The sequence below is a fragment of the Hyposmocoma kahamanoa genome, unplaced genomic scaffold, assembly GCF_003589595.1.
Source record: "Hyposmocoma kahamanoa isolate Upper Pololo Valley unplaced genomic scaffold, ASM358959v1 66, whole genome shotgun sequence".
NCBI classification, from domain to species: domain Eukaryota; kingdom Metazoa; phylum Arthropoda; class Insecta; order Lepidoptera; family Cosmopterigidae; genus Hyposmocoma; species Hyposmocoma kahamanoa.
The window spans coordinates 21,352,301-21,379,230 of record NW_020653854.1 but is presented as its reverse complement, the minus strand read 5'-3'; the positions used below and the strand labels follow the sequence as shown (position 1 = coordinate 21,379,230).

General features: G+C 36.0%; 2 protein-coding genes across 4 annotated transcripts in view; one reads left to right on the top strand and one right to left on the bottom strand.

The window, feature by feature from the left end:
- The first annotated feature begins 1,574 nt into the window (after positions 1-1,574).
- Positions 1,575-15,913, top strand: LOC113232022 (zinc finger protein with KRAB and SCAN domains 7-like). Of its 2 annotated transcripts, none has more exons than XM_026466644.1 (8): positions 1,575-2,014; positions 5,428-5,712; positions 6,643-6,864; positions 8,103-8,399; positions 9,272-9,369; positions 12,882-13,063; positions 13,862-14,014; positions 15,612-15,913. In XM_026466644.1, the coding sequence occupies exons 1-8, from the start codon at positions 1,790-1,792 to the stop codon at positions 15,791-15,793; spliced, it is 1,644 nt and encodes a 547-aa protein (XP_026322429.1). In that variant the 5' UTR covers positions 1,575-1,789; the 3' UTR covers positions 15,794-15,913. The 2 variants fall into 2 exon arrangements, with proteins under 2 accessions (XP_026322429.1, XP_026322430.1); XM_026466645.1 differs by having other exon boundaries at positions 1,577-2,014; positions 5,428-5,610.
- A 1,995-nt stretch (positions 15,914-17,908) lies between these two features.
- Positions 17,909-26,930, bottom strand: part of LOC113232021 (moesin/ezrin/radixin homolog 1) — a 51,084-nt gene continuing 42,062 nt past the window's right edge. For both annotated transcript variants that reach the window (XM_026466643.1, XM_026466642.1), the window contains 8 exons: positions 26,298-26,468; positions 23,378-23,589; positions 21,986-22,246; positions 21,785-21,890; positions 20,000-20,134; positions 19,537-19,683; positions 18,790-19,008; positions 17,909-18,217 (listed from right to left, as the gene is read on the bottom strand). In XM_026466643.1, the coding sequence (XP_026322428.1) occupies positions 18,053-18,217; positions 18,790-19,008; positions 19,537-19,683; positions 20,000-20,134; positions 21,785-21,890; positions 21,986-22,246; positions 23,378-23,589; positions 26,298-26,468 (1,416 nt within the window). In that variant the 3' untranslated portion in view covers positions 17,909-18,052. The remainder of the gene's footprint in view (positions 18,218-18,789; positions 19,009-19,536; positions 19,684-19,999; positions 20,135-21,784; positions 21,891-21,985; positions 22,247-23,377; positions 23,590-26,297; positions 26,469-26,930) is intronic.

The window sequence follows — 26,930 nt, the reverse complement described above, 5'->3', positions numbered from 1 at the left end:
AACTCTATTTTCCCATTATTACGGTACGTACAAATTTGTGTTATGCAAATATGGAAACGGGCGTCGACGCTTGGATGCAGTCGAGTGGCTTCGCGCGTCGCCGCACGTCACTCGAGCGCAGTGAGATGTCAGACGCCGACCACACTGTGATCCGGGCGCACTAATGCGAGTGTCGTCAAGCGTTGTAGTAGAAAACAGGACGCGACGCGACGCTTCGATTCTGCGCCAGTGTGAGTTGAGCCTAAAGCTCATTTTAGTTCTATTTTCAAATGTTTAGGTTTATTTGGAAGTTGATAAATAATTGTAAGTTTTAATCATAGATTTAGTATATAGGTACTATGTTTTAATGATGAAAAATGCCATTGAATTTATAAACAAATTAATAATAATTTATTGATATCTAATGCAAATTTTAAATATCAAAGTCTTTTAAATCGACCTCTTACATTTTTGTAAGATTAAACACATTTCAGCGATACAGTTGTTAGATGTTCGCAGAGCTTATTATGCGATTTTTAAAATAAAGAAATTTGGGGTTATTAATTACAAACTAATGGTTGGGGTAGAAGTAGAATGAGGGTAAAACTCGATTTCCATTGCCGCAGGACGGAATGGCAGCTAATTTTTATCACGAAATTGTACGTACATACCATAATAAACTTTACGTCAATTGTGTAACGTACAAATTAAACACGAAACGGTAGACTACGAGATTTCTTCCGACGATGCGCGACCTGTTTTTTGGCTCGTATGAAATAATAATAAATTATCTGTAATAATCAAAATAATCGTCTGTAATACATTTCATTATGCTATTACTATTTCGTTACAAAGATTCGCTTCCATTCTGTTCCGCGGCAATGAAGTGAAGCTATAGCGAAAGGGAGTCTGCTTAATTCGATCATGTTTTACTACTTTTTTCATGTCGCATTGCCGTGCACGCAGTCATTCATGTGTCTGTCGATATCTCTCTGATGGGGAAATATCTTTTAATTCTAACTTGTAGTAGGTATAAAAATTGAAATATGGCCTGTGCACCTTGGAGTCGTTCGGACTTCGACGCTGCCTTTCGAGCTTTCGACGAAGTCATTCGGGCGTTGCGTTGACGGACTATTCGTGTGCCTACATCGCAGACCGAAAATTCGTAAGAAGCTAATTCGTATCAACGAGCCGATGCGAAAAACACAACGGATTTTTGAGTCTTATTTCATGGACGATTCCGTGTTGATAAATGTGTTGACTCCCTAAATTATTTGACACCAAGGCAATCAATAAAATGAAATTGAAGAACGAGTCACGAGAGAGAGAGAGAGAGAGAGAGAGAGAGTATCGGTCTCATCATGGTCTCCAAGTCCGTAGCAAAATATTCTTTTATTTTTTTTACATCCTTTAAGCAAAATATATTTTAATAATATTTTTAGAGAAAAAAGTACTTAAACTGGCTATGATTGGTACTCAAACAAAAGTCAAAAGTAAAGTGACATCCCAGATTTTGTTTTTGATCAAACAGTGTGTAATGTACCCACAGCATATATCTTATGTCTGTGGTCTGTGAATGTACCCAATGTTTATTTTTTATTTTCGACGACCGAACTTGAAATAACATAGTTAAAACTATCAAATACAACGAATTTTAAATGATTTTAGTAATATTGTGATATTAGCAACTTACAACAATAGCAACGTATTATTAAAATAGTAGTAAATATCGTAGGTTATAATTCACATTCGTAATGGTTTTGATTGTGACTCTTCCGTAAACGTCTTTCTGCGGTGTTCTAAATTTCAAATGCTCATATCACAAGCTTCGATAACACCCCAGCAAGCTAATGTTGACAAGATGAGGACATATTCGCGGAAACGCCCAGAATATAAAGAAATTGAAGACGTACATAATTTGTGTAGACTGTGCCTCGGCAACGCTAATGGAGCAATACCAATCTTCAAAAACAATGAATCTGGAGATGTTTGTGCGGCTGTTGCGTTAAGGATCATGATATGTGTTGGATTGGAGGTAAGATCTATATGCAAGATCAAAAAGAATCTACCATTTATAATCTTAGCACAGAGTACTAAAAAAACCGACCTCAAATGTTAGTTTGCTACCCTTAGAGGTGGAATATTTTCTTCAAATTTAAATGGGACCACCTTTTGGTTGATGAGCAAATATAATACAATGTAAAATTGCTACACAGCAATAATTTTTTATAGCATTGAGTTTCTTATTAATTTCTTTATCTTCCTTTTTTCTCTTTGTTTGTCGTATGGCTAATATTTCTGCCTCCAGGCAATAATGTGAGCATTCGCTTGAGCCAGTTCTCTAGGAGAAGAGTGTTGGTGAAAATGGGACTTTATATGTCAGGGTGACAGGTGCAGTGGCAGTGCCCTTCAGTGCCCTTTCAAATCTTTCTGAGTTAAAGAAGTTTTTCCAAACTCTAAGTCTTGAGAGTAGACATGTGTACTACTTGTTCGTCCCGTCATTTGATAATCATTAACCCTTAACCCGAATCATTATTTTGATCAACTTAACTGGAGTCGCGGGTCCATATCGACCCTTCTATTAAAAACCTATATAATTCCTAACAAAGTTACAATGAACATAATAGGGTCACGAGTGTACTAAAACAAGTTTTATTTAAATATAAAAATCAACGTTTTTTGAGCAATAGCTTTAAATTATCAATATTTTTAACTTAAACTTTTTGGTCCCATTTTTAGCAAGATTTTTTTTATTTTATTCAATTTCAAACTAATTTTATTAAAAAAATGATTCTTTATCGCTAGGTAAAAAACTTAGTGGTTTACCCACGTAGCGATGAGCTATCAAGCTCGACTCTTAAATTAACTTAATTCACTACAATATTAACTATTCTAGAGTATATGTCTACATTTACATAAGTACTATAGATAATATGCTATAAAACAAGATAGTATCTCTTTGAAATAGTTTTGCATTTCTTGACATTACCCTCAATGTTACTTAGCACTGTGCCTGGTAGATCGATTTAATACCCTACTTTAGCATGCTATATAAAAATTTTAAAAAAGAACAAATAAAAAACTATGCATACTACGGGGTTTTACTTATTTTCCTGTTAATATATATATATATATATATTTATATTTTGTTATTTATAAGTACTAGTAAAGTACATTATAAATGCATTACAATCTGGTCAATTATAATACTAATAAGTAATTTACATTTCACTTAAACTAATAAATAAACAAATTATACTAAGAATTTACCCACTGGCAATTTTCTTATTATCTATGAAGGCAAAGACACTTTTATCATGTGTTCCTTTTATTTAGTGTCACTGGCACTATTTAGTTTAATCATACACTAACACTACACTAGTTCAAATGGTTTTGTCAGTTTTAATCATCTTATAATATCTGTGTGGTCAAGGAGCTGAATGGCCTCGACGTTCACATGATGGTGAAGCCTGCGTTTGTGGGCTTCGGCGTACTTTTGAGCTAAATAAATTCTAATAATTCTAAATACTCAGAACTTTTGTTGGCGCTCATATGAAAATAAAAAAGAAAGACCTATAAGAGTAATGGCAAAAAACTTGCCATCTTCGTGTAAGCCAGAACGAATTATTGAAAACCTGTCAAACAAAGGATGTAAAATTTTGGGAACTGTCAACAAATTAAGGTGGAAAAACAAGCAACCTCTAGATATATTTATGCTAACCTTTACGAAAGATGAGGGCTTAATCTATAATATAATATCTATTATGGGATGTAAAGTCAATTTACATCCATTAAAGACCTCGAAGCTTGTACTACAGTGCAAGCGGTGTCAAGCATATGGTCACACACAAAAATATTGTGCTAAAGATCCCAGATGTGTGGAATGTACACAAAAGCATCTTACTATAGATTGTAAGAAGCCGTCAAGTGAAAAACCCAAATGCGTACATTGTGGAGAACTACACCCAGCAAATTACAGAGGGTGTATAGTCGCCAGAGAAATACAGAAAATAAAGTCTAAATATGCCAAAAAACCTAAGAACAGTAGGCAACAAGATGAGACCGCCACAAAGGCAACTAAGTCAATGCCAAAAGTGACGAAACCTACACCATGCCCACAGAACCAAACATATAATAATACAAGCCACACTTATGCCCAGGTAACAAAAGGTAAACCGAGTTTTGAAAATAAACTCGATAAAATACTTGAATATGAAGTATCACTAGATGCCCGCCTGAGACACCTAGAAAATGGCACCAAACAGGCTTTACCTAGAGTACAAAAATGATTGAAATTATGACGTGGAACTGTAATGGACTACTTAATCATTATCAAGAACTACAAGTAGTCGACACGGTAAAAATCGACATCTGCCTTGTGACTGAAACGCATTGCACTACGACTTCAAGTATCGTGATTGATGGTTATAAAATATATCTTGCATTACATCCCGATAATTTGGCAAACAAAACATGGAATTGCGATCATAATTAAGGCTAATTTAGAACACCAATTGCATAAATGTTAGGATAGACGAGCTCAAGCTGTAGCAATATGCATTGGCACTAAAGCATATCTTATAACTATAGCAGCCATGTATTGCCCTCCTAAACATTTACTGAAAAAAGATGACTATGTACAGTTCATCAACCACCTGGGAGACAAATTTTTCATTGGTGGGGACTTCAATGCCAAAAATGTTATCTGGGGTTCCAGAATGACGAGAACTGATGGGAGAGAATTGTGGAAAGCAATTCAGCAGCTGAAATCTAGTGTAATTTCTACAGGAAAACCAATGTATTGACCAAGTGATACCAAGAAAATTCCAGACCTAATAGACTTTTTCATTTATAAAAATATCTCGTTAATATAAATAGAAACTCTTTATGAAATCAATTAAAAATTACAACTTAATCTAATAATGATATTGTGGCTTCTGACTTTGCAGCTGTGTGATGGATGGACCACTTGAATATATTTTTACCTCGATAATAATGTTATTATTTATACATTATTATGTACTACTTGACTGTGCCATCTTCTCTAAATCATTATCAGATGATGAGTCACTTGAGTTAGAAGAAATATCGCATTGCGTATTTTCATTGTCACAAATGTTTTCTTCATGAGAAGGTTAAAAATCGCTCACGATCAGAAAAATCAATCGCGGATCCAACTGGATTCGGCGACAGCACAGCAGCACAGTGGAGGTATCCACTTCCAGTAGGTTTCAAGCTCTGAACGTCCAGTAGCTGCCGCACCTGGCGCCTTCACGAGCTTGGCGTTCAAAAGTGAAACTACGCGATTTTTAAAATCAACGGTTTTTCTGTTGTTGTCAGGTCCAAATTGACCCACGATTCCGGTTAAGGGTTAAAAATCATTCTTTAAATTACTTAAAAGTCTGTTAACTCGAAAGAATAAATCTAAATTTTTTTATTATTTTACAGATGACTAATGAAGACTGCCTTCCAAACACAATCTGCCAGGAATGCCACAATGAACTAGAAAGACATTATGCATTTCGAAAAAAATGTGAGACATCATATCAGAAATTAAAGTCTCATGTGTTGGCAGTTAAAGAGAAGGAATATAATTTGAAGATGGCACAACAGAAAGAGCAAAGTGATATGGTACAGACAGAGAAGGTTGACGAGCAAGGCAGATCCAATTTAGTATTTACCATTAATATGGATGGAACTATTTCTGTTTGTGAAAATAATGTTCCATCTGATGTATGTTTCCTTTTTTGTTTACATATCAGTTCACTACTAAATCGTCACCTTATTGCAAGAAGTCACTAACTGTCACATAAATTATATGGCAATTAATGACTTCTTGCAATAAGCTGACAAAATGTGGGTTTTTTTAAATATTCCTTGTTAACATTCATTCAATCGTCTATAAATTTTAAATAGAAGCACTCTTTATTATTTTGTAACAAATGTAGATTTAATTTAGAAGATGGGAAACTGCCTTATTATAATAGGATAGCTTATTTTATTAATGTTCTTTTTTAAGTTATGATTTTCTTAAAAAAATACAAAAATCGCTCTACCGTAATATTTTTCGAATGCATGTTAGACATTTTACCTTTACAGGTTCGACTACTGAAACTTCAATTCATACTCTAAATCCAACTCCTAAAAATTACGAAAATATTATTACAGTATGTTACAGAAAGAAATAGCATACATAAAAAAATACATTATGTATGATTGGTTGCACATCAGGCATAACTTGAAATAGTATTCCATAATCATGAATATTTGTCTGAAGAGTGATTATGCAAAAAAATATTTAATTAGACATAAAAGAGCCAGTAATAAAACAAATTCAGGAACAGAAAAGTTCTGATTTTTCGTGAATACCTTTAAAAATAATTCATAAATATTGCTGCATAAAAATCAAGCTATGAGATATGTATGTAAAGACTATCATAATATTAATTCAGATTAGGATATCAAAAACAGTTAAATAAAATTAAAAAAATATATACGCATTAACAACAGTGTTTGTAGAAAAGTTGATTAATTCATAAATGTATGTTTATTTATTTTATATTGTAAGTAAAAATTTTGGATGCACATGTAAACCTGATAACGTGTACCAATATAGAGTCAAGACAGTAAACCTAATTTTTAAATTAAGTATTGTTATTTCAGGGTCCCTTAGTAACGCTAAAAAGATTAGATGATAGCAACTCCATTTTCTCAAACAAAGTCGCAGCAGACTTTCTACAGCCATCCCAGCTTTTGAAACAGTCAGATACAAAATCTCAACCATTCAAGCAGTCTGTTAAAAGTAGCCAATTAATGAAACCGCTACTGAAAAGCAATGTACCTGATAGTAGTAAGGAACCAGTTCCTCAATTTAATGGAATTCAGGTAATAACGTTTCAGGGTCAAGAGCATGTCAAACAGATTCACAACAAACAGAGAAATTCAACTCTATGCCACTGTGTTGAGAATAAACCAAATTTTCAAGCTTGTTGTGGTTTTGACTGTACACATCGTGTGTATAACCAGAAATAGAGACAAAATAAGGGCCATCCACCCCTGGCAACTCATCAGGCAAATGGGCCTTATATAACTTTTAAATATCAATTCTCGTTTGCACTGAAATCAGAAATAGTAATGCAATATAAAAACAAATTAGAAAGCAGAAATAGTACTGTGCCAACAACTGACCTATGTGCACGTCTTCATATATTCCAAAAATATTCTGTATTTATTACAATAAAGATAATATCTTTAACATTCAGGGGCTGTTCCATTCGGTGGTGTGGGGAAAAACAGCAAAACATTTAATTACAAAACAAACGGAATCACAGCTCTTCTGTAATTAAATATTAAATGTGTAATTTTTCAATTTAAACTGGTCGATATGATGTGAAACAATTGACGAGTCGTCAATTGTTTCGAATTCAGGCTGGCCAATCGTTGCGCGGTTGTCATTGTAATGATTTGGCAGAACAGTTTTCAAACATTTCGTCTCTATTTCTGGTATTTTTATACTCGTTGACTTCACATGACAATGAAAATATTGTAGCTTACAATAATTAGCTAAAACAATTGTGATATTTACAACTCAATGTTAACACTGAGTAGGCTGCAGACCTCGGCGTGCAAGCAATGGCGATCAGTTGACCTAGTGTAAATGCGTCATAAAACCGACTCCGCGTCGAAAGTTTCCTTTTGTTTTATAATACCAAGTGTCAGGACGAACAATTCGTCGTGCGCCTGGCGGTAAGCGACACGTCTATTCATAACAATTGCAGTGCCGTTGCAGAGCTTTAAAACGCAAAGATCTTAAGGGCACTGCCACTGCGCCCGTCACCCTGAGACATAAGTTGATAAGTCCCAAGTGCCTGTGATTTCACCAGCACCCCTGCCCTTGAAAACCGGAACGCAGTAATGCTCACGTTACTGCTTGGCGGCAGAGATAGGTAGGGTGGCAGTACTTCCCTGGACGAACTCTTTCACAAGGACCTCTACTGCTACTAAACTCTACTGCGTCGATAAAGTGCGGTGACTCCCTTACTAATAAAAGACTGTAAACTTTTAAAAAGGTTATTTGATACCGCAAATACGATTTGATAATTAATTTATGTCTTTCATTGCAGAATAATTCCATAGCAAATGAGCTTTCACCAAACACTACAAATTATTTAAATAGCGACACATTAAACCCACCTTCAGCCGTATTACAAAATAAAGACGGCAATACAGATGTATCAAATAATGAACTAGAAGAAATGGAGTTTTCTACATTTTTATCCAGCATGTTGGTAGAACTGGGCATTTTAAGCCATCAAAATGAGACTGTAGAATTTGTGGATATGGATACTAAGATGCTGGAACTTGAAACTGGTGATGGGCAACAATTAACTGTAGAATTGACTGAGGAAGAATCAGATAAGGTAAGAATATGAGTAGTTCTGGTAACATGAGCGATATTCATTTTCATTTCATCCGCTGCATTCATTGCCCCTTTGCATAATTCTGCGTCGCTGCCATTAATTAGTTTCTTGAACCTTGTTAAAGTCATTGGTCTATCTAGTATTAGATCAACTCATACCACGTTTTCCGATTCCAGGCTGCTTCGAGATTATATTACTTAATAATATCTTGGACGTGATATATGCCTCACTCACAAATTCATCAGAACTAATCCTTTTGTGGATTTTTTCATTCCTGATTCTGTAGAACCGAGTGAACCATGAACTTTCTTATCAGTATTATATTACGTAATATAAGAAGCTGCAATAGTATAGATCGTAAAATGCTTACCCCTTACTACGGATCCAGTCTGATCGAAGGATTTTTTCTTTATATTAATAATTATAATATACTAGTGGAGTAATTTCACAAAAAATCATTGAATATCGTGGTGGAAAACATCCTGACATTCAATAAAACAAATAAAAATAAAATGTAAACTTAATTGCTAACCAAGCATCACATGTTGCAGTAACACTATTAAATACAGTTTAACATTTCAAAAGATTTTTGCTTATTGTGTGGAAATCGGCGGCTTCACAATTTGTTTAAACCACGAAATGATTTACGATGAAAAAACCAGAAAATGCTAAAGTGCAGCAACTTTGTGATGCACCGAATCTAACTTGGCTTTAATGCAAATAGAATTAACATTTAATCAAAATGAATCTTCATTCCTGGCCTCTTTTCCATGTCTTGAAAATTATAGAAGTATTTTGCGGAATACTATTAAGTTCACAGATAATCTTTTAACTTTTTTTTCACTTTGCTAACAAATGCATGGTGTTTTCAGGAACAACGTGAAGAAGTAGTAACAATTAACGGTGATGAAGGAAAACAATCGGTTGTCATCCAATATATAACATCCAATTATAATGAGAAACATAAAAAGTACGTACTGACAATACTTAATCAGTTAAAATGCAATCCTCAAAAACTCTATGTTGAGTCTGAATTGCAAGTAAAATTGACAAATTTGGCTAAACAGGGCTTGGTACCAGTATACAAAATACATGTATTATTACCCATTTTGATATCTGATTACTGATACCAATGGAAGAATCGATAGTACTCACTTTTCGCAGAGCTTGCTACCGGTATAAAAATATGTGTTGTAAATCAAAGTGATTATTTAATAACCTTTAAAAAATTCAATATAAACTAGAAGAAAGAAACACATTTATTGTCATTAAATAGTTTAATTATACCGGAATAGTATATCAGTATATAGTTGCTACAATTACTATATAGTACCGGATAATTTATACATAAAGCCAGTGAAACGGTTTCTCGTAATACAGGTATAACTTATACCGGTAGCGTCTAAATACCGGTATTGTAGCAGGTTTAGTGGTACCAGTTCTATAAAATACCAATATTCCAAGCCCTGTGCCTAAAGGCCAAGAAGTGTTATCTGTCAATATTTGTACACAAAATGTTACGTATTCTTGTAGCCGTTAGGGGTGCTACACAGTTTTGTCGTACAAAATTGTAAATATCGATAAATGCTATCGGTCGCTAGCGACCACGGTTACTGTAAACTTGTGATAGAGCTCGGGCCTTTTACGTGTATGTATACATATTTATCTATATCTGTCTGCTATGGGAAGGAAGTGTGCCAGCTTGTGTATTTTCGCCTTATTTACATTTGGATGGACTGGACTGTATAGTGTTGGCGCTATAGTAATTTCTGACATCAATATTTGTAATGTCGGTAGTAAGCAATAAGAAGAAAAAAATATTATTTTTTTATATGATTTTTGACAACGCATAGCCGTGATGTGGCGCGTGAATGAGCCTTATCAGAAATGAATTAAAATGTCAATAATTTAATTTAGTGGCACCTAATCGCATAGTTTTTTCACATTGACATTTATTTCGTCAGTTAGTAAATAAAATACAACTGAAAAACTCACATGTCTATTGCTACAGAATAATGGGTTGGCCAAACAGTACGTGCGGTTTTAGATTTGGGTCATGAAAAAATTCCATTTTTTTTTTCATATTTTTCCACATTTCACAGTTGACACCTATCAAAAGTTAAAAGATTTTTTTACCTATGTTTCTTTTTTATCGCTGTTGTCCGATTATTTTAATTTGCTAACTATACAATGCTAATTTATAATTCACGCGAAATAAAACTTCAAAATATACAGCCTTGGCCAAAAGTATTGAGCACTCATGATAACTCATAGTTTTTTGGGGAATATGAAAATGAAATAATTTGAAACAATTTACACATGTTAATATTACTATTTATTAAATAAAAATCAATATTTCGTGTGTCCACCCTTTGCCTTAAATTACGGCAGAAATTCTTTTTGGTAGAGAGCGGACAAGATTTTTACAGTCTTCAGGACGTATAGCGTTCCATTCTTGGCGCAGACAGCGTTTTAGTTCTTCCCTTGTATTTATTGGGTGGCGCCTGACGTTGCGCTTTAATAAACCCAATAAATGTTCTATGGGGTTTAGGTCCGGAGACTGGGCAGGCCACTCCAGAAGCTCAATGTTTTTTTCTCTAAACCATGTCATAGTGCTGGCAGATTTATGACATGGCGCGTTATCCTGCTGGAATTAGACGCCATCCATATTTGTATCGCCAAAAAGAGTTGAAAATGAGGGCAGCAACGCAGATTCCAGGACGTTGATGTATTTGGAAGAGTTCATGCGACCCTCACACACAAACATTTCGCCAACTCCTGAATCAGTCATGCAGCCCCAGATCATTATGCTGCCTCCGCCGTGTTTTACGGTTGGCACTATACAGGCTGGACTAAATTCTTCGCCTGCCTGGCGGCGCACAAAAGTCACAGCAGGTGTACCAAAAATTTGAATTTTTTTAAAAATGTAGTGTCTTCGGAAATCTAAAATATTTTTGTTGTTGAATTTTATTTTCAAATCACATTGTTTAATATCTTAAGAACGTCACGGACGAAATTGTCTAACACACCTCAAAGTTTGACTCGTCTGACCACACGACATTTGATCAATCTTCTTCGGTGAAACTTTGATATTTTAAGGCCCATTCATACCGAGCCTTCTTGTTGTTTTGTGAGAGCCATGGTTTCTTCCTGGCTTTACAGCCTTTCAGACCAACTTCCTGAAGCCTTCTTCGAGTAGTGCGAGCAGAAATAGGTCTGTTAATTTCGACAGAGAAATCAGCAGCGAGATCTGAAGAAGTTTTCTTCCTATTTTTTAACGACTCTCTCATTAACTTTCGGTCCTCACGATCTGTGGTGATGCGTTTGCGCCCTGTTCTGTATCTGTTACTATGGGACCCAGTAGCGGCGAATCGCTCAATAGTTAATTGCACAGATCGGCGCGAACATTTCGCAGTTTTAGAAATCTCTTCCTGTGATTTCCCTTGCTCATGCAGAAGTTGTATCTGCACACGTTGTTCTAAACTAAGTTCGTTTTTTTAGGCATATTGCAACAATATCACTAAATGGAACTAAACAAAATACCAAAAGCGCACTAGATCACTGGATGTGTACGTAACGAATGATAGTAGTGAACTGAGAAATAAATACAAAAATCGTAAAATGACAAATTTTATGGCACCAGGTGTTTTATTGCTAGTTACGGTGTGGGGGTCATTGTTTTTAAACCTTTGTAGATGCCGAAAAAATAATCCTTAACAATAAGACCTGTTTTCTGCAATACTTATTGTGCCCCTTCGGGATTTTTAGGGTGCTCAATACTTTTGGCCAAGGCTGTATAATCTAAACATAGAACTATGAGCGTTCGAATAATATTTTTGCAACACAAATAAAAAAGAATTTTGTTTTTTAAAATGTTACATTATCTATGGTGATTTTAAAAATAACATTTCAGCGCGCATTTTAAGATTAGGCGGGAAAGTTAAAGTTTGTAATTCAAGAGAAACTTTTTTTAAAATTTATTGGTGGCCATGGAAACAAAGTCCTTCAGCCGAAAACATAAAAATAAGTTTTTCTGTAAATATGGCCGCCACAAAGAGGATAGGCAATTTGAGGCGGCGTGTTTGGATTGACTCGGGATTCCTTAGAACGGGCCGATACGGGTATTTTAGTTCGAGATTCGTATAATTTCGCGTTTTAATATTCGATTAAGGCACAATAGCACTATACTATTCCACTTTAAACTAGATTTTACACAATAATTGAAAGTCAAAATAAAAACGACAGTTTTCCCTCCAAAAGGTCCAGAGCGAATCCCTCAAGAGAAACCCACAGAATGCATTGCAAGCATTGGTTTAAGAAATGATTAGTGCGAGTCGCGAGTGGATATTAATGTGTTTAATTTATATACTTTTGTTACCGCACGGACCTTCTGGTTAACCTAATAGAAATTCTGGAACTTAGCGAGGGTGTAAATTAATATTATTCTTCAGAGATGCACGTCTTTTATCGATTTTCAAATAGTGGAGTGCCAATAAAAGGCCCAGCGTGGTGTTCGACGTGCGGCAAGAAATTCGTGTCCATGTCGGTGGTGGCGCGACACGTGCGCGACGTCCATGTACGTGAGCGGCCTTTCGCCTGTCGCGTCTGCGGGAAAACATTCGCGCAGAAAGAAGTCATGCTCCGGCACCAACATATTCATGAAGGTAAGTCATGATTTGTTAGGCTCGATTTACACTGAAGCGGAACGGAAGCGTATTTTGCCTCGCTGCGGGAGAGGGCGGAATAGGTGGATAGAGATATAAACCCTTGCAAAATGATTCATATTGTCAAAAAAATTTCGTTTATTTCATAAATCGAGAACCCAAATGTTCTTTTTCTCTTTATTTTTTCTTCTCTTGCTTCACAAATAAACAATATCCAAGTCCAATACCTTGTCATGTAAAAGATTTATACTGAACAACTGAACACCTACTTCAATGAGATTTGTATCATTTAAGGAATAAAGTACAATGTCCAGTAGAACATCAGTTTATATGATACTTAATTGATAAAGATTAATAATTATCTCCACGTTGCAATCGCAAGATATAAGGCTGCGGAGTTCAGAAAAATCACTAATGATAATACTAAAACTATTGGACCTTGAATTGTTGGTTATATTGCACTTTTGACATCAATGTTCGTGTTGGCAGCAGAGGAAATAAAATCCATCACAGGGAACTAGCCAGTGTTGATAATAATAATAATAAGTTTTAGACCACGGGAGAGACGAGAGTGTAAAATAAATATATGTAATAATAACGCACACAATCATAGCCGACCATTAGGGAAAACCTGTGACGCGGGTGCCATGCACATACATAAACAACCACAAATTACACCCACACTCACGACAGAAATAAATGTAGGCCATGCAAATATTTTTCCTGAACCGGAAATACTACGGTAACCGTGCGGTCTCGGAAGCAGTTATACAAGTGATTTGAATGTTTGTATTGTAGCCGAGCGTCCGTACAAGTGCGGAGAGTGCAGCAAGAGCTACGCGCAACGCGGCGCGCTGTTGGCGCATGCTCAGGCGCACCTTCCGACGCACGCGCGAGCCATCTCGTTGCACCAATGCCCTAAATGTCCAAAGGTCTTCCTCTACTCTTCCGGTTAGTATCAATAATTTCTATTACGATCACAGAACAATAAATACAGTAAAAGTGTTTAGTGGGCGTGGTACGTATGCCAACAGTACGCAAAGTTCCACATGTTCCGCTAAGGGTTGGATCGAACTTGGCCCGCCGCAAGATGACATGCGTAATGTGACCATAATTTTTTTCCTTCAGAACGGGACTTCTGTAAATTTATTATTGTTTTAAAAATTAAATAAATTTTTATGATCGTTACGAAATTTTAAATGATTAAAAAAAATACTAAAATAGTTTAATGATCAAAAACTTAAAAAAGATCTAATCTTGTATTGCCTGGTGGGCTGGTTTCATGTATTTTGCGCCATTTTTTTTCTTAATAATACCACGTGTGTTAAGTATTTTGAGGACAGCTAGACACGAAGCTTAAAAGCAGGACTGTCCCGTTCAAAGCGGGACGTATGGTCACGTTAGACATGCGTGACAAAATGCACACAGCGTAGTGGGGTATATATGTATATGGTAGTAGGTTTATACCCAATCAAAAGTAGAACGTCGTTTCCGAAACACCATTCTGTCTTAATTTAAAAAGCGAGAAAAAATAACTGTAATACTGTACGGTGTTTCCGTAACCTTATAAAATGATAGTTTGATTATTGTTAAGGAGGTTTATTTGCTTGATTACTAATTATGATACATTTAGATAGATTAATGATTTGAATCAGCACACCACGAAGATTTTTGAATGCAGTTTTCAGCTAAAATGAAAGGGAACCTATGTAGTTTTAGAAGTATATACAAATTTTCACGTACCACTATAAAATAAAGGTATTTTTTTGAGAATTTTGTTTTGCTATCACTATTCCTCGTAATCTTTTCATGTAAATTAATATGTCTTATTATGCAATATCGTTACAAAATATGTATAAAAACAAATCATGCCATGAAATTTAATTTTAAACTTCAAAGGATAAATTATAAAAGTTAAAAGGATAAATTGCTTTATAACTTATTCACTAGCCAGCGTAGATCTGGCCTGTTTTTTTTTTCACTTCAGAAAAAAACGGTTTTTTAACAACACTAGGCCCAGCAATCCTGGATTATATCAGTTTTAATGCAAAACGACTATCCATAAAATGACGATATCCTTCACGGAGTTTACATGGAGAAGATAAATGGTATAGAGTCTGTAAGCTACCACGGTAAGCTAGAAGACGTCGGTTCGAATCCCGCCGGATCGAAGGAATTTTCTCTGAGTGTTCGATCTTTGTATTAATAATTATAACAAGATAAATGGTCTTTTTAGAAGATACCTTTTTTTTAAATAACTTTTTATAGAAGTTTCCTAAAATAGTGGAAAAAAAAGTATGTTTAGATAGAAATTTGGTAGTAAATAGTTATATAAAAAAATTATATACTGCTAAAACCATGAAAAACGTAAAGTGGTCCAGCCAACCTGACGTCAGAATGGCTGGCCACTTTATTTCTTAATATTTCCGTTAGCGCAAACGTAGAAAATATGTCAATAAAGGTACTACATAGTAGAAAATAATAAGCAGTTTGATTTGTATATCTCGTTTGGTCCAGCCATCGTAACGGACACACATTTAAATGACAGGGCTCAGTCGCCACATGTCGACACACACCGGCCGGCAGTACGTGTGCGGCGGGTGCCGACGGCAGTTCAACGACAAGAGTGCCCTGAAACGTCACATGGCCACAGCAAATCACGGCTCGAACTTGCCTCCTCCGAATCTCAAGCCTGCACCTCGCTCCACGGCCAGCGACACTGCCGGATGAACTGTGACTCACGTTTAGAAATGTTTCTGAATGAGATACTCGACTAATGAACGTACTATGTACAGAACATTCGCAATATCGGTCAATGCCAGTGGTTCTCACCCTAGAGTTACGAATCCCTTGGAGGTCAAGCAATAAAAGGTAGTACTAAGAAATAGAAGGTAGAGCTATGAATCTCAACACATCGTTGACAAGACAGAGTTACTACACTGAACGCAATAATTCCTGTTGCCAATGAAAGCGTAAATGCAAACAGGGGGGTAGGATATCAATATTGAGAGTTTGTTATTCTACCTAACAAGTGGTAGGTACATAATTGATAACTAAGAAATGACAGTACGAGATTGTATAATTATCGGTCTATATAATTGATAATAAGCATTATAAGATCTTGGAGCTTACAGTGTTTACTTTTAATGAACTTGGCTTAATGTAATTTTATATTATTATGTAAATTATTTATATTCGGTTGTACATAATGCAAATATTTATTAATATTATGCAATTTTGTTACTCAAGAAATGAACTTAATTTGTACAAATAAAACTCAATTGGTATTATTTACTTAAAACATTTTATTGGAAAAAAAATTTCATCCTAGATTGAAAGGCAACATGGTATTGTATAATTTTAGAAAATAATGACAAGATAAATATCTCAATAATGGAGTGGGCGAGCGCCCGGCCGTGCGTCGGATGGCACAATGTTTCAACAAAACACAAGAGCATTTGCGATTATTTATAATTTCAAAGCCGAGTTAACGCCACCGCATTTGTAACTTATGGAATGCCTTTTAATCACTTAAATTAACATTATACACTTCCTAAAAGCATACAATTAGTAATTTTAGCAGCTATTTCCAATTTTGTTCAAGACAGTAGGACAGGTTTGATAGGCCGATAACATGTTGAGTAATTCGTGGCATTCTGTGGGCAACTAAACGTACCGGCTACACATACATAAGTAGTTATAATATCAGCATAAATTTATAGAACATCAGGTATTAAACAAAAGAAACTGTTCCGGAAACGATAATTACACTTGAAGCTCTAATTCAACTCCTATATCTAAAATATAAATGATTATAAAAATAAATAAGGGGCATAGCGCCCCCTCCCTTTCACCCCACTACTCGCACAGACACTTCGGACATTATTTTGTTTTTGAGCAAAACTCGCAAAATTTAAGTATCATCAAAAATATTGGTGTTTCACACGACAGTTATGTCAGTCTTGCTGGTATTCGAAGTGTTCTCGACCTAACCCGCCGCTCTGGGCACATACGTGACCTCGGTACATACAACACGTACCACTAAATAATCAACAGGGAAACTATAATAAAACGTAACTACCTCAAATTAAAAAGTTACTGCATAACTCGAGCACACAGCACTTTAGTTTATGACTCGCGTGTTACTTCCGGTACACAAAAATGATCCAAACAACTCTTTAAAACGACTTGTGTGTTAATTTGATTTTTGTAAAAGGCAAAACGATGTTTATTGTAAGGACATGATTCTATCAAGTATACATATTCGGTTATAGCACATTATGGTCTAAAATAAAATTACTATTAAGTAATAATCAATATTTACATTAATCCCCGACAACGACGTCCGACGAGTCCGATTGTTCGTGAAACACACGTAAGCACCAGTGCCGTACCTTTGAAATATACGTTGACAATCTCTTGACGCGGCTAAATATTTCCCTGGACGGTGTATAATATACATATTATGTATAATATACGTGGTCTTCTACTAAACACACTAACACTTTGTCATTTACACATCGGTCTTACACATTCGCTGAACACTTAGTTTGGTACATGAAGTTATCTTAACATACTATGGGAACATTCTACTTCACACACGGGATGAAACATTTGTCATTCGGTTGGTTTTGGCACTTTGCAGGTTCAATGAAGCGCCAGACCGTGCGTGTTGCTCGACACAATTATAACCTTTCATTAGTAAAGACTACAATTGCGTGCATGTATAGCTTACATTGTCTCGAATAACACTCAGAAGACTGTCGAAGACCTCAAAGGGTCGGTCACCTCCACACATTGAGAGTCGAATACCTTTTACAGAAAATAATATGAACTTTAAAAATAAGGAGTAACAAATTAACAATTTGTTGGGACATATACAGAGAATGGTTCGAAAGTGTTAGAGCTTATATAATATAATATAATGCGTGTAAAAGGTATCGAAGTCTCGACGTGTGTGGAGGGGAATGCAGTGCATCGGGCTTATGTTTACATGTTCTCGAACTGATCGACACGCCGCTTGGTGTTGCCTTTGCGGATCTCGCGCAGCGTCTTGTACTTGTCGCGGCCCTGGCGCACGTTCTCGCGGTGAATCTTGTCCATGGCCGTCTCTTTCGTTTCATCGCGCGATTGTGCCAGGTCTTGTTTCAGCGCCTGTGGTAATCATTGGTTAAGATCGTTAAGTCTTTTCAATATATCAGAATAAATGCTGGATTGCAAGCAACGGTCAGTGAAGACCAGGCGGAAAACCGCTCGAGCAATTTTTCAGAAACTAATTATATTATTTATACTAATTACTATTATTATTTATACAAATAACTGTTATTTAATTAAAAATATGCAACACTCTGGAGGGAAATTATAACTATGAAAAAATTAAAATTTTATGTACATTTGTAGGGTCTGCATTAACCCTAAACCGATGTCAAAAATATAATTTGTTCTACGTACGTACGACTAAAAGAAAATAAATATATGTATTTTACAGTAAATGAAGATACAATAACGGGGAAATTAAAATGTTAGTTTTTGTATATAGTCCAGTTGGTCATATACACTTATATTTCTGATTTCGAAGTAATTATTTCTGTATTTGATGTGAAACTAAAGTCATTTTGGACGTACTTCAAAAGAAGGTTCATTAAGTGATAACATCGAACTTTCGGAAAGCAATTAAAGGGGTTCGTTCACATTGAATTCCTAACAGTGGAAGAGGTCAAAGGTACCTTGAGCTGGTTGTGCAGGCGCTCGTTCCGCTCGGCCAGGGTGCGGCGCTCGTGCACGGGGTCGACGAGGTCGTCGGGCGCCTTCACCAGCTCGCCGCCGCCCGATTCCGAGCCGCCGTCCGAGTTGCCGTCGCCGTCGCCGCCCATGTCCGCGCCGCCTTCCGACACGTGGTGGTGCTGCGGCGTCGTGGCTGCCGCCAGCATGGCCGCCGCTTCGTCCTGCGACACCGAATCCAAATTAGATGACGAGATAGTTCAACAGTGGCTGTCGCAATTTGTGCCGTCACACTTCACTAGCGCCTTTCAGTCTACCCCACACTCCTACCAGCTAAAGTTGGTTAAAAACCCCTGTAATTTTAGTTGAATAACTGCTGTATTTTTTCTACTATAAATACCTATCACGTAACTAGACAAATGTAACATTTTTTAAACGCTAAACTAGGATCTGTCTGTCTAAGACTGTTAGTCTCTGCCTCTTGGTTGTAAAAATTCGTAAGTTTTGAAACTTATTAATTACAACATTTTGCATAATACGCACACTTAGTGCTTTGCGTGTGCATGCGCGCGCGTGAATACGTGCGTGTGTGTACGTACATGTGGGTACGTGCGCGCAATAATAAATAAAAAACAATTTGATTATAGTTTTATCTGATTATCTAGAAAAAAATATGAAATATTCCTACAGTCAAACTGTTGTCGTTCATTACAAACTGTTAACGCCACTATTTCTTACTAAGATAACGTTACCTGTTTACGACGGGCATCCTCCACCTCCTCTTGCAAACGGCGAGTTTCTGAATCCTTGATTGCGACCTCCTCTTGGATACGCGATACCTCCTCCTGCTTGGTGCGGATCTCCTCTTCGAGCTTGGCGCGCTCTGCCGCTTCCATATTCTAAACGTGAATAGTTTGATATAAAATCCTGATAACTGACAACAATTCAACTACAAAACAATAATTATCGTAATAGTAGCTTCCGAGGCAATTATTATTATTATTATAAAATGTAGTATGCAAGTGCGTAAAAGATTTGGTGGCCTCGTTTCCGCTTTCAGAGATTGCCTATTTACTTTTATGTCACTATTCTCTCGAACACTAAAAGTTGTGCGTCTTATATACTTACCACATATAATATAGGCTGATATATAATATCCTAAAATGATGTTCTGAAGTCTTATATTTTGATTTAATTTGACTTTTGATTTCGTACCTTTGTCTCCTCAAGGCGGGTCATCATGGCCTGCAACTCATTCTGGCGCCGCTCCAGCTCCTCCTTGGCGGCCTGCAGCTGACGCAGCTGCTCCTCCAGCCTTCGGATCATCTCCTGAGCTTCCACCAGATTGGCCTGTCGACATTAAGTCGTATTATTTATATGTCACCTAGTCTGGGAGGTTACTATTCCTTTATAATATTGTTTTACGACCTCAGTGGCTTAACGATTTGCACTGTGGGGTTGAATGAGCAGGTCCAGGGTTATCTTGGACCAATTTGGGAAAGGAACTTTTTTAAATTGGTTCTGTTCTGGGTGTTCTGGGAATTCGGAAATCCGGAAAAACCATTTTTTTTCCGGAACTAAATAGCGTATATTTGTATGTAAGCTACCTTATTCTCTAAAACAGAGACGCAGTAATGGTCACATACTGATTGGTGGCAGAAATAGGTAAGGTGATAGTCGGGTAGTACTTCCATGGACGAACTCTTTCACAAGAAGCTCTACTGCTACTAAATTAGACACTAAAGTACCTATAAAAGTGACCTAGGTGTGAATATTACAAGAAAAACCAAAAAAGTTTAACAGAATGAAATTCAAAAATGAAAATTTATAAATAAGGTATTTAATTTAATAACTTTTGTAAATATAGCGAAAACTAGGGTGGTTTGCATTAATATTAGACATAACTGGTCGACGACTTTACCATCTCAGTCACCTGTGATCACGGGACCTGGAAAGGGCCCGAAACGTTGGTTTGTTTGAAAAAACAAATATACGCGAATTTGGCGTCACTAAACGTCATTCCGCACCCCTCATGGAAGAATGGCATGGGTGCGATTCCACAATTTACAAAGCTATATTTGTTTGCTTGTATGTAAAGACGGATTAATGTAAGTGAAGCAAGAGATTGGGCAGAATAGTGCAAAGTGGCGATCGATAGTTTTTGCCTACCCCAATCGCAATCTAAAGACACGACTAAATGTTATATAATTTTTAATTTATTTTCAGTGTTGCAGTAATGACTAGAATGAAATGAATGATAAGAATGAAAATTTCAATTTTCGCTCAGTGTTAAGTATTATTATTATACCTTTTCAACCGACTTCAAGAAAAAGGAGGAGGTTCTCAATTCTATTGTATTATTTTTCTTGCATGTATGTTACGCGATTACTCCGTCATTTTGTAAACCGATTTTGATGATTTTTGTTTTGTTGCAAAGAGGGTACCTCAGTATTGGACCCACGTAACTTCGAAGAAAATATTACACCTCTTCGCCCACTTCCCGGTAACAGATTTCAATGAAACTTGGCAAATAGACGTAATTCTACGAGCTTTTCAGGTTGGTTTTTTTTTATTACAAACGTTACAATTATTATTCTTTAAAGTAATTTCTTCACAATATTTTTCTGGTCTCGCCATAAACGGTTTTTTATCTTCATTTAATTTTAGGACTTTTGTTCTAGAAAATATGCCAGTCCTATCACAACCTTATTGTAATTGTCATGCAATGCCATAAACGGTTGGGCTTAATTTTATTGAAGCGTTAGTTTTACCTTTTTTTTTGACTGCCTCCGTGGCCGAACGGTTACCATGCCGGACTGCCACGCAGAGGTCTCAGGTTCGATTCCCGGGCCGGGAGAAATATTTATATGGCCTACATTTATTTCTCTCGTGAGTTTGGGTGTAATTTGTGGTTGTCTATGTGTGTGTCCATAGCACCCGCGACACAGGGTTTCCCTAGTGCGGGGCTATGTTGAGTGTGTGCGTTATTATTATTATTACCTGAGAGCGTTCCATCTCCTCCTGCATCTGCCTGAGTCGGTCCTCGTACTCCTGTTGTTTCTTTTCTGCGCGTTCGCGGGCTGCGATCTCCAACTGCAGCTTCTCTCTATTCAAATACATTATCATGTCAAGTCGATTTGTAAAATTATACCTGTGGTACTTATGAATCGATATGAGAGTAGTCTAATTAAAAGATCGCACCTCTGAGCCTGCTTGGCGAGCTTCTCCTCGCGGGCCTGCGCCTTCATCTGCTGAACGTCGATGGTGTCGGGCTTGCGCCGACGCATGTACAGCTCGTGGTTGCCCATGCACAGCGCCAGGATGCGTTTGTTCACGCGCACGCGCGGGGCGAAGAACACGAAGTCCGGCGCCTTCTTGTCGATAGGCTTAATTATGAACTTGCGGTCGTTGAACGATATGTTGCGGATCTCTGACCAGGGGAATCCAATTTTTGGAGTCAATCTGGAAAGTTACAAATAAATAAATAAGTTACTTCTTTCTCCTGACTACGTGACAGGACTTTTAAATACATTGTTGTTTTGGTTCTTCATTTAGATATTACATTTGACAAATTTAAGATGACGGTGCAACAAAATGTCTGGTATATTTGTCAGGGTGTGTTATGGTGGCATTGGTATTCTCTATTGGGTATTTGTTGTACTTCAAAAAATATTTGACGTAGAGACAAACATAGAGACACTGACAAATAAGACTGTCTACATATCGACGCCGGAAAGCGATCTTGTCGTATCTTGAAAATGGGACTGTACACCGAGGCCGAAAAACTATTTGAAAAAAATATTTCTCTTTAATTTGAATTAGTAGAAAGTCAATTTTAAAGTAGGATGTATATAATCATACTTTAAAATTGACTTTCTACTAATTCAAATTAAAGAGAATTTTTTTTAAATAGTTTTTCGGCCCCGGGGTAAAGTCCCATTTTTCGAGATACGACAAGACAGCCGTCGATATGTAACCAAATAAAGAGGTAAAATAATGAATATGACCATACTGTGGACGGTTCACCTTCGTATAGGCAACTATTTGACTCCTTTGATGTGCGTCGAGAAACCGACCAGGGCGCGGTAACGCATTTTTCGTGTTTGCTGTATTCTTCGAATAGGCAAATACTTTGTCACACATGTTATCTACGCAGTGCCACCATTATGTGTATATCACTGTGCGAAGTAACAGAGTTCAATTTGATGATTGCAGTTAACATACAATGCTTTGTATTCTTTTTTAAACAAATATAAAAATAACATCAAGTGCCGGGACGAACAAGTCGTGCACCTGATGGTAAGCTACACGCCTGTCCAGAACAGTTACAGTGCCACTCAGAGCTTTAAATTGCAAAGATTTTAGGGGCACTACCACTGCGCCCGTCACCCTGAGACATAAGTTGACAAGTCCCATATGCCTGTAATTCCACCAGTACAGTAAAACCGGAATACAGTAATATTGACTTTACTGCTTTTCGGTAGAAATAGGTAATGTGGCAGTACTTCCCTGGACGAACTCTTTCAGAAAGAGCTCTACTGCTACAAAGTTTACAAGTTTTAAACGAATTGTGAATTAAGTGTCTGTACTCACTTGTCGTCTTTTTCATAGATGTTAAGTCCAAGAGCATCAACACCGAGCCACAGTTCCGTGTTCTTCTTGTTACGGATTTCGAAATAGTTGACGCCATACATTTCGAGGTCTTGCGCGATTTTGAGGTACTCCATCATGGCGTCTTCGCGCAACATGCCGCGGTGCTCTTGCCACCAGTTTGTGATGCTCTGTTCCCATTCTTCGCGGGACATCTGTGTGAAGAATATTGGATTATTTATTATGATGCTCCAAAGCACTGAGAAGGGTACTCAATTACACAGGTAACGTAATTGTTTGAAAATGACGGTGCAAACAATTTCGAACTTAATTCGTTAACTTTTTTGAAAATTGGGCAAAATTTATTTTTTTACACTGCTGGTTAAATAATTTGAATCATCATGCACTTTATCAAAGAGCTAGAACACAAAAATATTGTTATCATCGAAGAAAAAATTTACTCCTGTTGTGCGAGTTCAAATTTTCAACAAGGACTTATTATGGAAAAGGGTAATGTTCGGGTAAGTTTTTGTACTCAATATTGGTGACAATTTCTTTTTATTTAAATATTTATAGAGTAACATCATGAAGCGTTATTTAATATTCGAGTGTGGTAACCTGAAATATTCTTTAATATTTCACGATGATATGTTCGAGTAATTAAACAATAAAAATAGTCACCAAAATTGAGTACAAAAAGTTACCTGAAAATTACTGAAATGATGTTTAAGTATACTAGTTTAAAAATTGCGTAATAGTTTTTGACCACTCAGACGTCGTTTTTAATGGGGCATTTATTACTAATATGTAATGTGTCTCGAACTATGTGTCCGTAAGTGTAATTAGTTGAAATGCTCATCCAAGTTTGTACATCAAAGTGAAAAATTACTTAATTTGAATGCATTACGAATAAAAAACAAAACCCATTAAATCTGATTCAGTTGCAGCTGAAGTTAGAGGACTATAGAGTACATAATCTTCTGCCATAGCTCGTAAAGGATTATTGGTATATGCATTGTTAATAAACTTTAGTTTAAAAATTCAAATTCATTTCGAAATTCTGAATACAATAGAACAAGATTTTTTTTAACATTTATAATAAGATATACATAATAAGTATACAGATAGATAAACATTAAATAACATTATCATTATAACCGTTTATGATTGTAATCTATTTACAATTATGCAAAAACCTTGGAATGAAATAAATTTAAAAAAATACATACGATTGACCAGCAATAAGAATTATTAATTTAAAGGGTTGACACAAACCACTGTGCGAAAAACTTGAGAAATTAAGTATGTAAATTTAAAAATAGAAACGTTGAAAACAATGCTTAAAATTTTTAAAAGTTTATGACAGTATATAAAAGGCAGAACAGAGCCCCAAGTCCGCCAATTTTAAATCATCTCAGTTGTATGTCACCAGAATGGCAGGATTTTGTACGTTTGGTATTCTGCTACAAGTTAAGGGTAGTGGCTTGTCAGTGGCTATCCCTCGAGCTACTACTCAACTGTCATTGCAATTTTTTGGTATTCTGCTCTTCAATGGCGAGTCGATGGCACGTCGATGGCGTAGTGTATGGGTAATTTGTAAGTTTTTTGTACTCAATTTTAGTGACAATTTCTTTTTATTTAAATATTTATAGAATATCATCATGAAGCATTATTTAATATTCGAGTGTGGTAACATGAAATATTCTTTAATATTTCACGATGATATATTCGAGTAATAAAATAATAAAAATAGTCACCAAAATTGAGTACAAAAAACTTACCTGAAAATTACTGATTAATATTATATATATTTCATTTGAAGACTAAATTGCTGATTAAAAGAGATAAAAATTAAGCTATGCATTAGTAATTTCCATAGTAGTTTTAGTAAGGCAACATCGATAGTTAGTGATTGAATGCATGAATCATTGCCATTCCACTGATACTGTAGTAGATTTTAGCAGAATAACAAATATTATCATAATTGCAATGTAATCTCAATGGAACTACAATGAAGTGGTTTTATGAAAATTAGCAGAATTGGATCCCAGGTGTCATTCTATTAGAGACACACCTGTGTAACGATTTATTCAAATCAAATAATATCAAATCATTTATTGTGTCCGTACGTCTAGAAGGTCTTACATAACATTGTTGTGTCAGTGCGTATTGCCAATTTTATGGCATACAATTTGCTTAATTAAATTAATTTAACAGTATAATTTTAATTGCAAAATGTCAAATCTTAATTTTTATTTCAAGTCTTAATAATATCGCACATGTCATTATTTTGTCGTAGTTAATTATTATTCTATGTTATTGTCGGTCGGTCTAAAACGGTCTATCTCTATCTACAAAAAAATAACCATAATCATCATTATAAAGATTTGTAAAACAATTGTATAAAACATTTGTATAGCCGGTGCCTTCGAATTCTTATGCGTATACTTCGAGTAGCCCACTGTACGATACTAGTTTCCATAGTTTTATTGATCCTCAATACAAACTTTCATCACCTTTAGGGATGAACCCCTTTAAAATTTATTTTTGTGCCAAAAGTAGCCCATGACATTCTCCTAGGTACCATCTATCTGTATATCAAATTTGGTTCTATAGTTTAAACTTAACAGACAAAAATTACTTTCGCATTTATAATATTAGTTTGGATAAGTTTGGATGACAAGCTCTCGAAGTTATTGACAATAAAATTTTGCTTATTATCATTACAGTTATGTAATAAAATAACGCAAAAAAATTGTCTTCTTTTGAATTATTAATTTTTAAAAGCAGCGTAACATAGATGTGAAGGATTACCTTTTAAAATTTTCACTTATTCCGCAAGACTTCATGACACCAAATTTTCTTGATTTTTTTGTTATTTCGTTTTTGTTGAGTAATAAAAAAATATTTATGTACAACTGACCTTGTGCTGATCGGTGACGCGTTGTGGCAACAGACGGTCGTTCGCGAGGAACCCGGGTACATGTAACGCGGGGTTGTGGTCCCCATGCCGGGCCTGCACCGCGTACGACGCCAGCAGCACGGACGTCTCCGGCGGGCAGTATATCTCGTCAGAGAGGATGGCATTCTTCACCTGTGACACAGATTATTACGAACTTTATTATTATATATATATTAGTTATTTAGAAATAATTAATATTGTAGGAAACCATATAAGTCAATATTTTTTGCTAAACCTACTGAAATGATACTATGTGACGGTAGGACCAAGTTGTGCGACTGGTTGTAAGCGACACCTCTGTTCATAGCAGTTAGAGCTTTAAATTGCAAAGATCTGAAGGGCAATGCCACCCGTATCCCTGACACATAAGTTAATAAGTCCTATGAGCCTGTAATTTCACTAGCACCTTTATCCTTTTATTGTGCCGCCATGTTTAAATTAATAAATGTTGGTAAATTTTTAGTAACAATAATATTAAAAAAATAGGCTTTTCGTGTTTGTGCAAAATAGTCTCACATTAATTTTAATATTAGAGTTAAGTCAATTTAAAAATGTGGACCAATAATTGCTGGTCAGCTTCTAGCTGTTTTATAG

Bases quoted from the DNA above. Each gene is read 5' to 3' on its own strand.
- LOC113232022 (XM_026466644.1), top strand. From the start codon at position 1,790: ATGCTCATATCACAAGCTTCGATAACACCCCAGCAAGCTAATGTTGAC. The intron at 6,865-8,102 runs GTAATAACGTTT...CTTTCATTGCAG, and splicing joins CTCAATTTAATGGAATTCAG to AATAATTCCATAGCAAATGA. The intron at 9,370-12,881 runs GTACGTACTGAC...ATTTTCAAATAG, and splicing joins TATAATGAGAAACATAAAAA to TGGAGTGCCAATAAAAGGCC.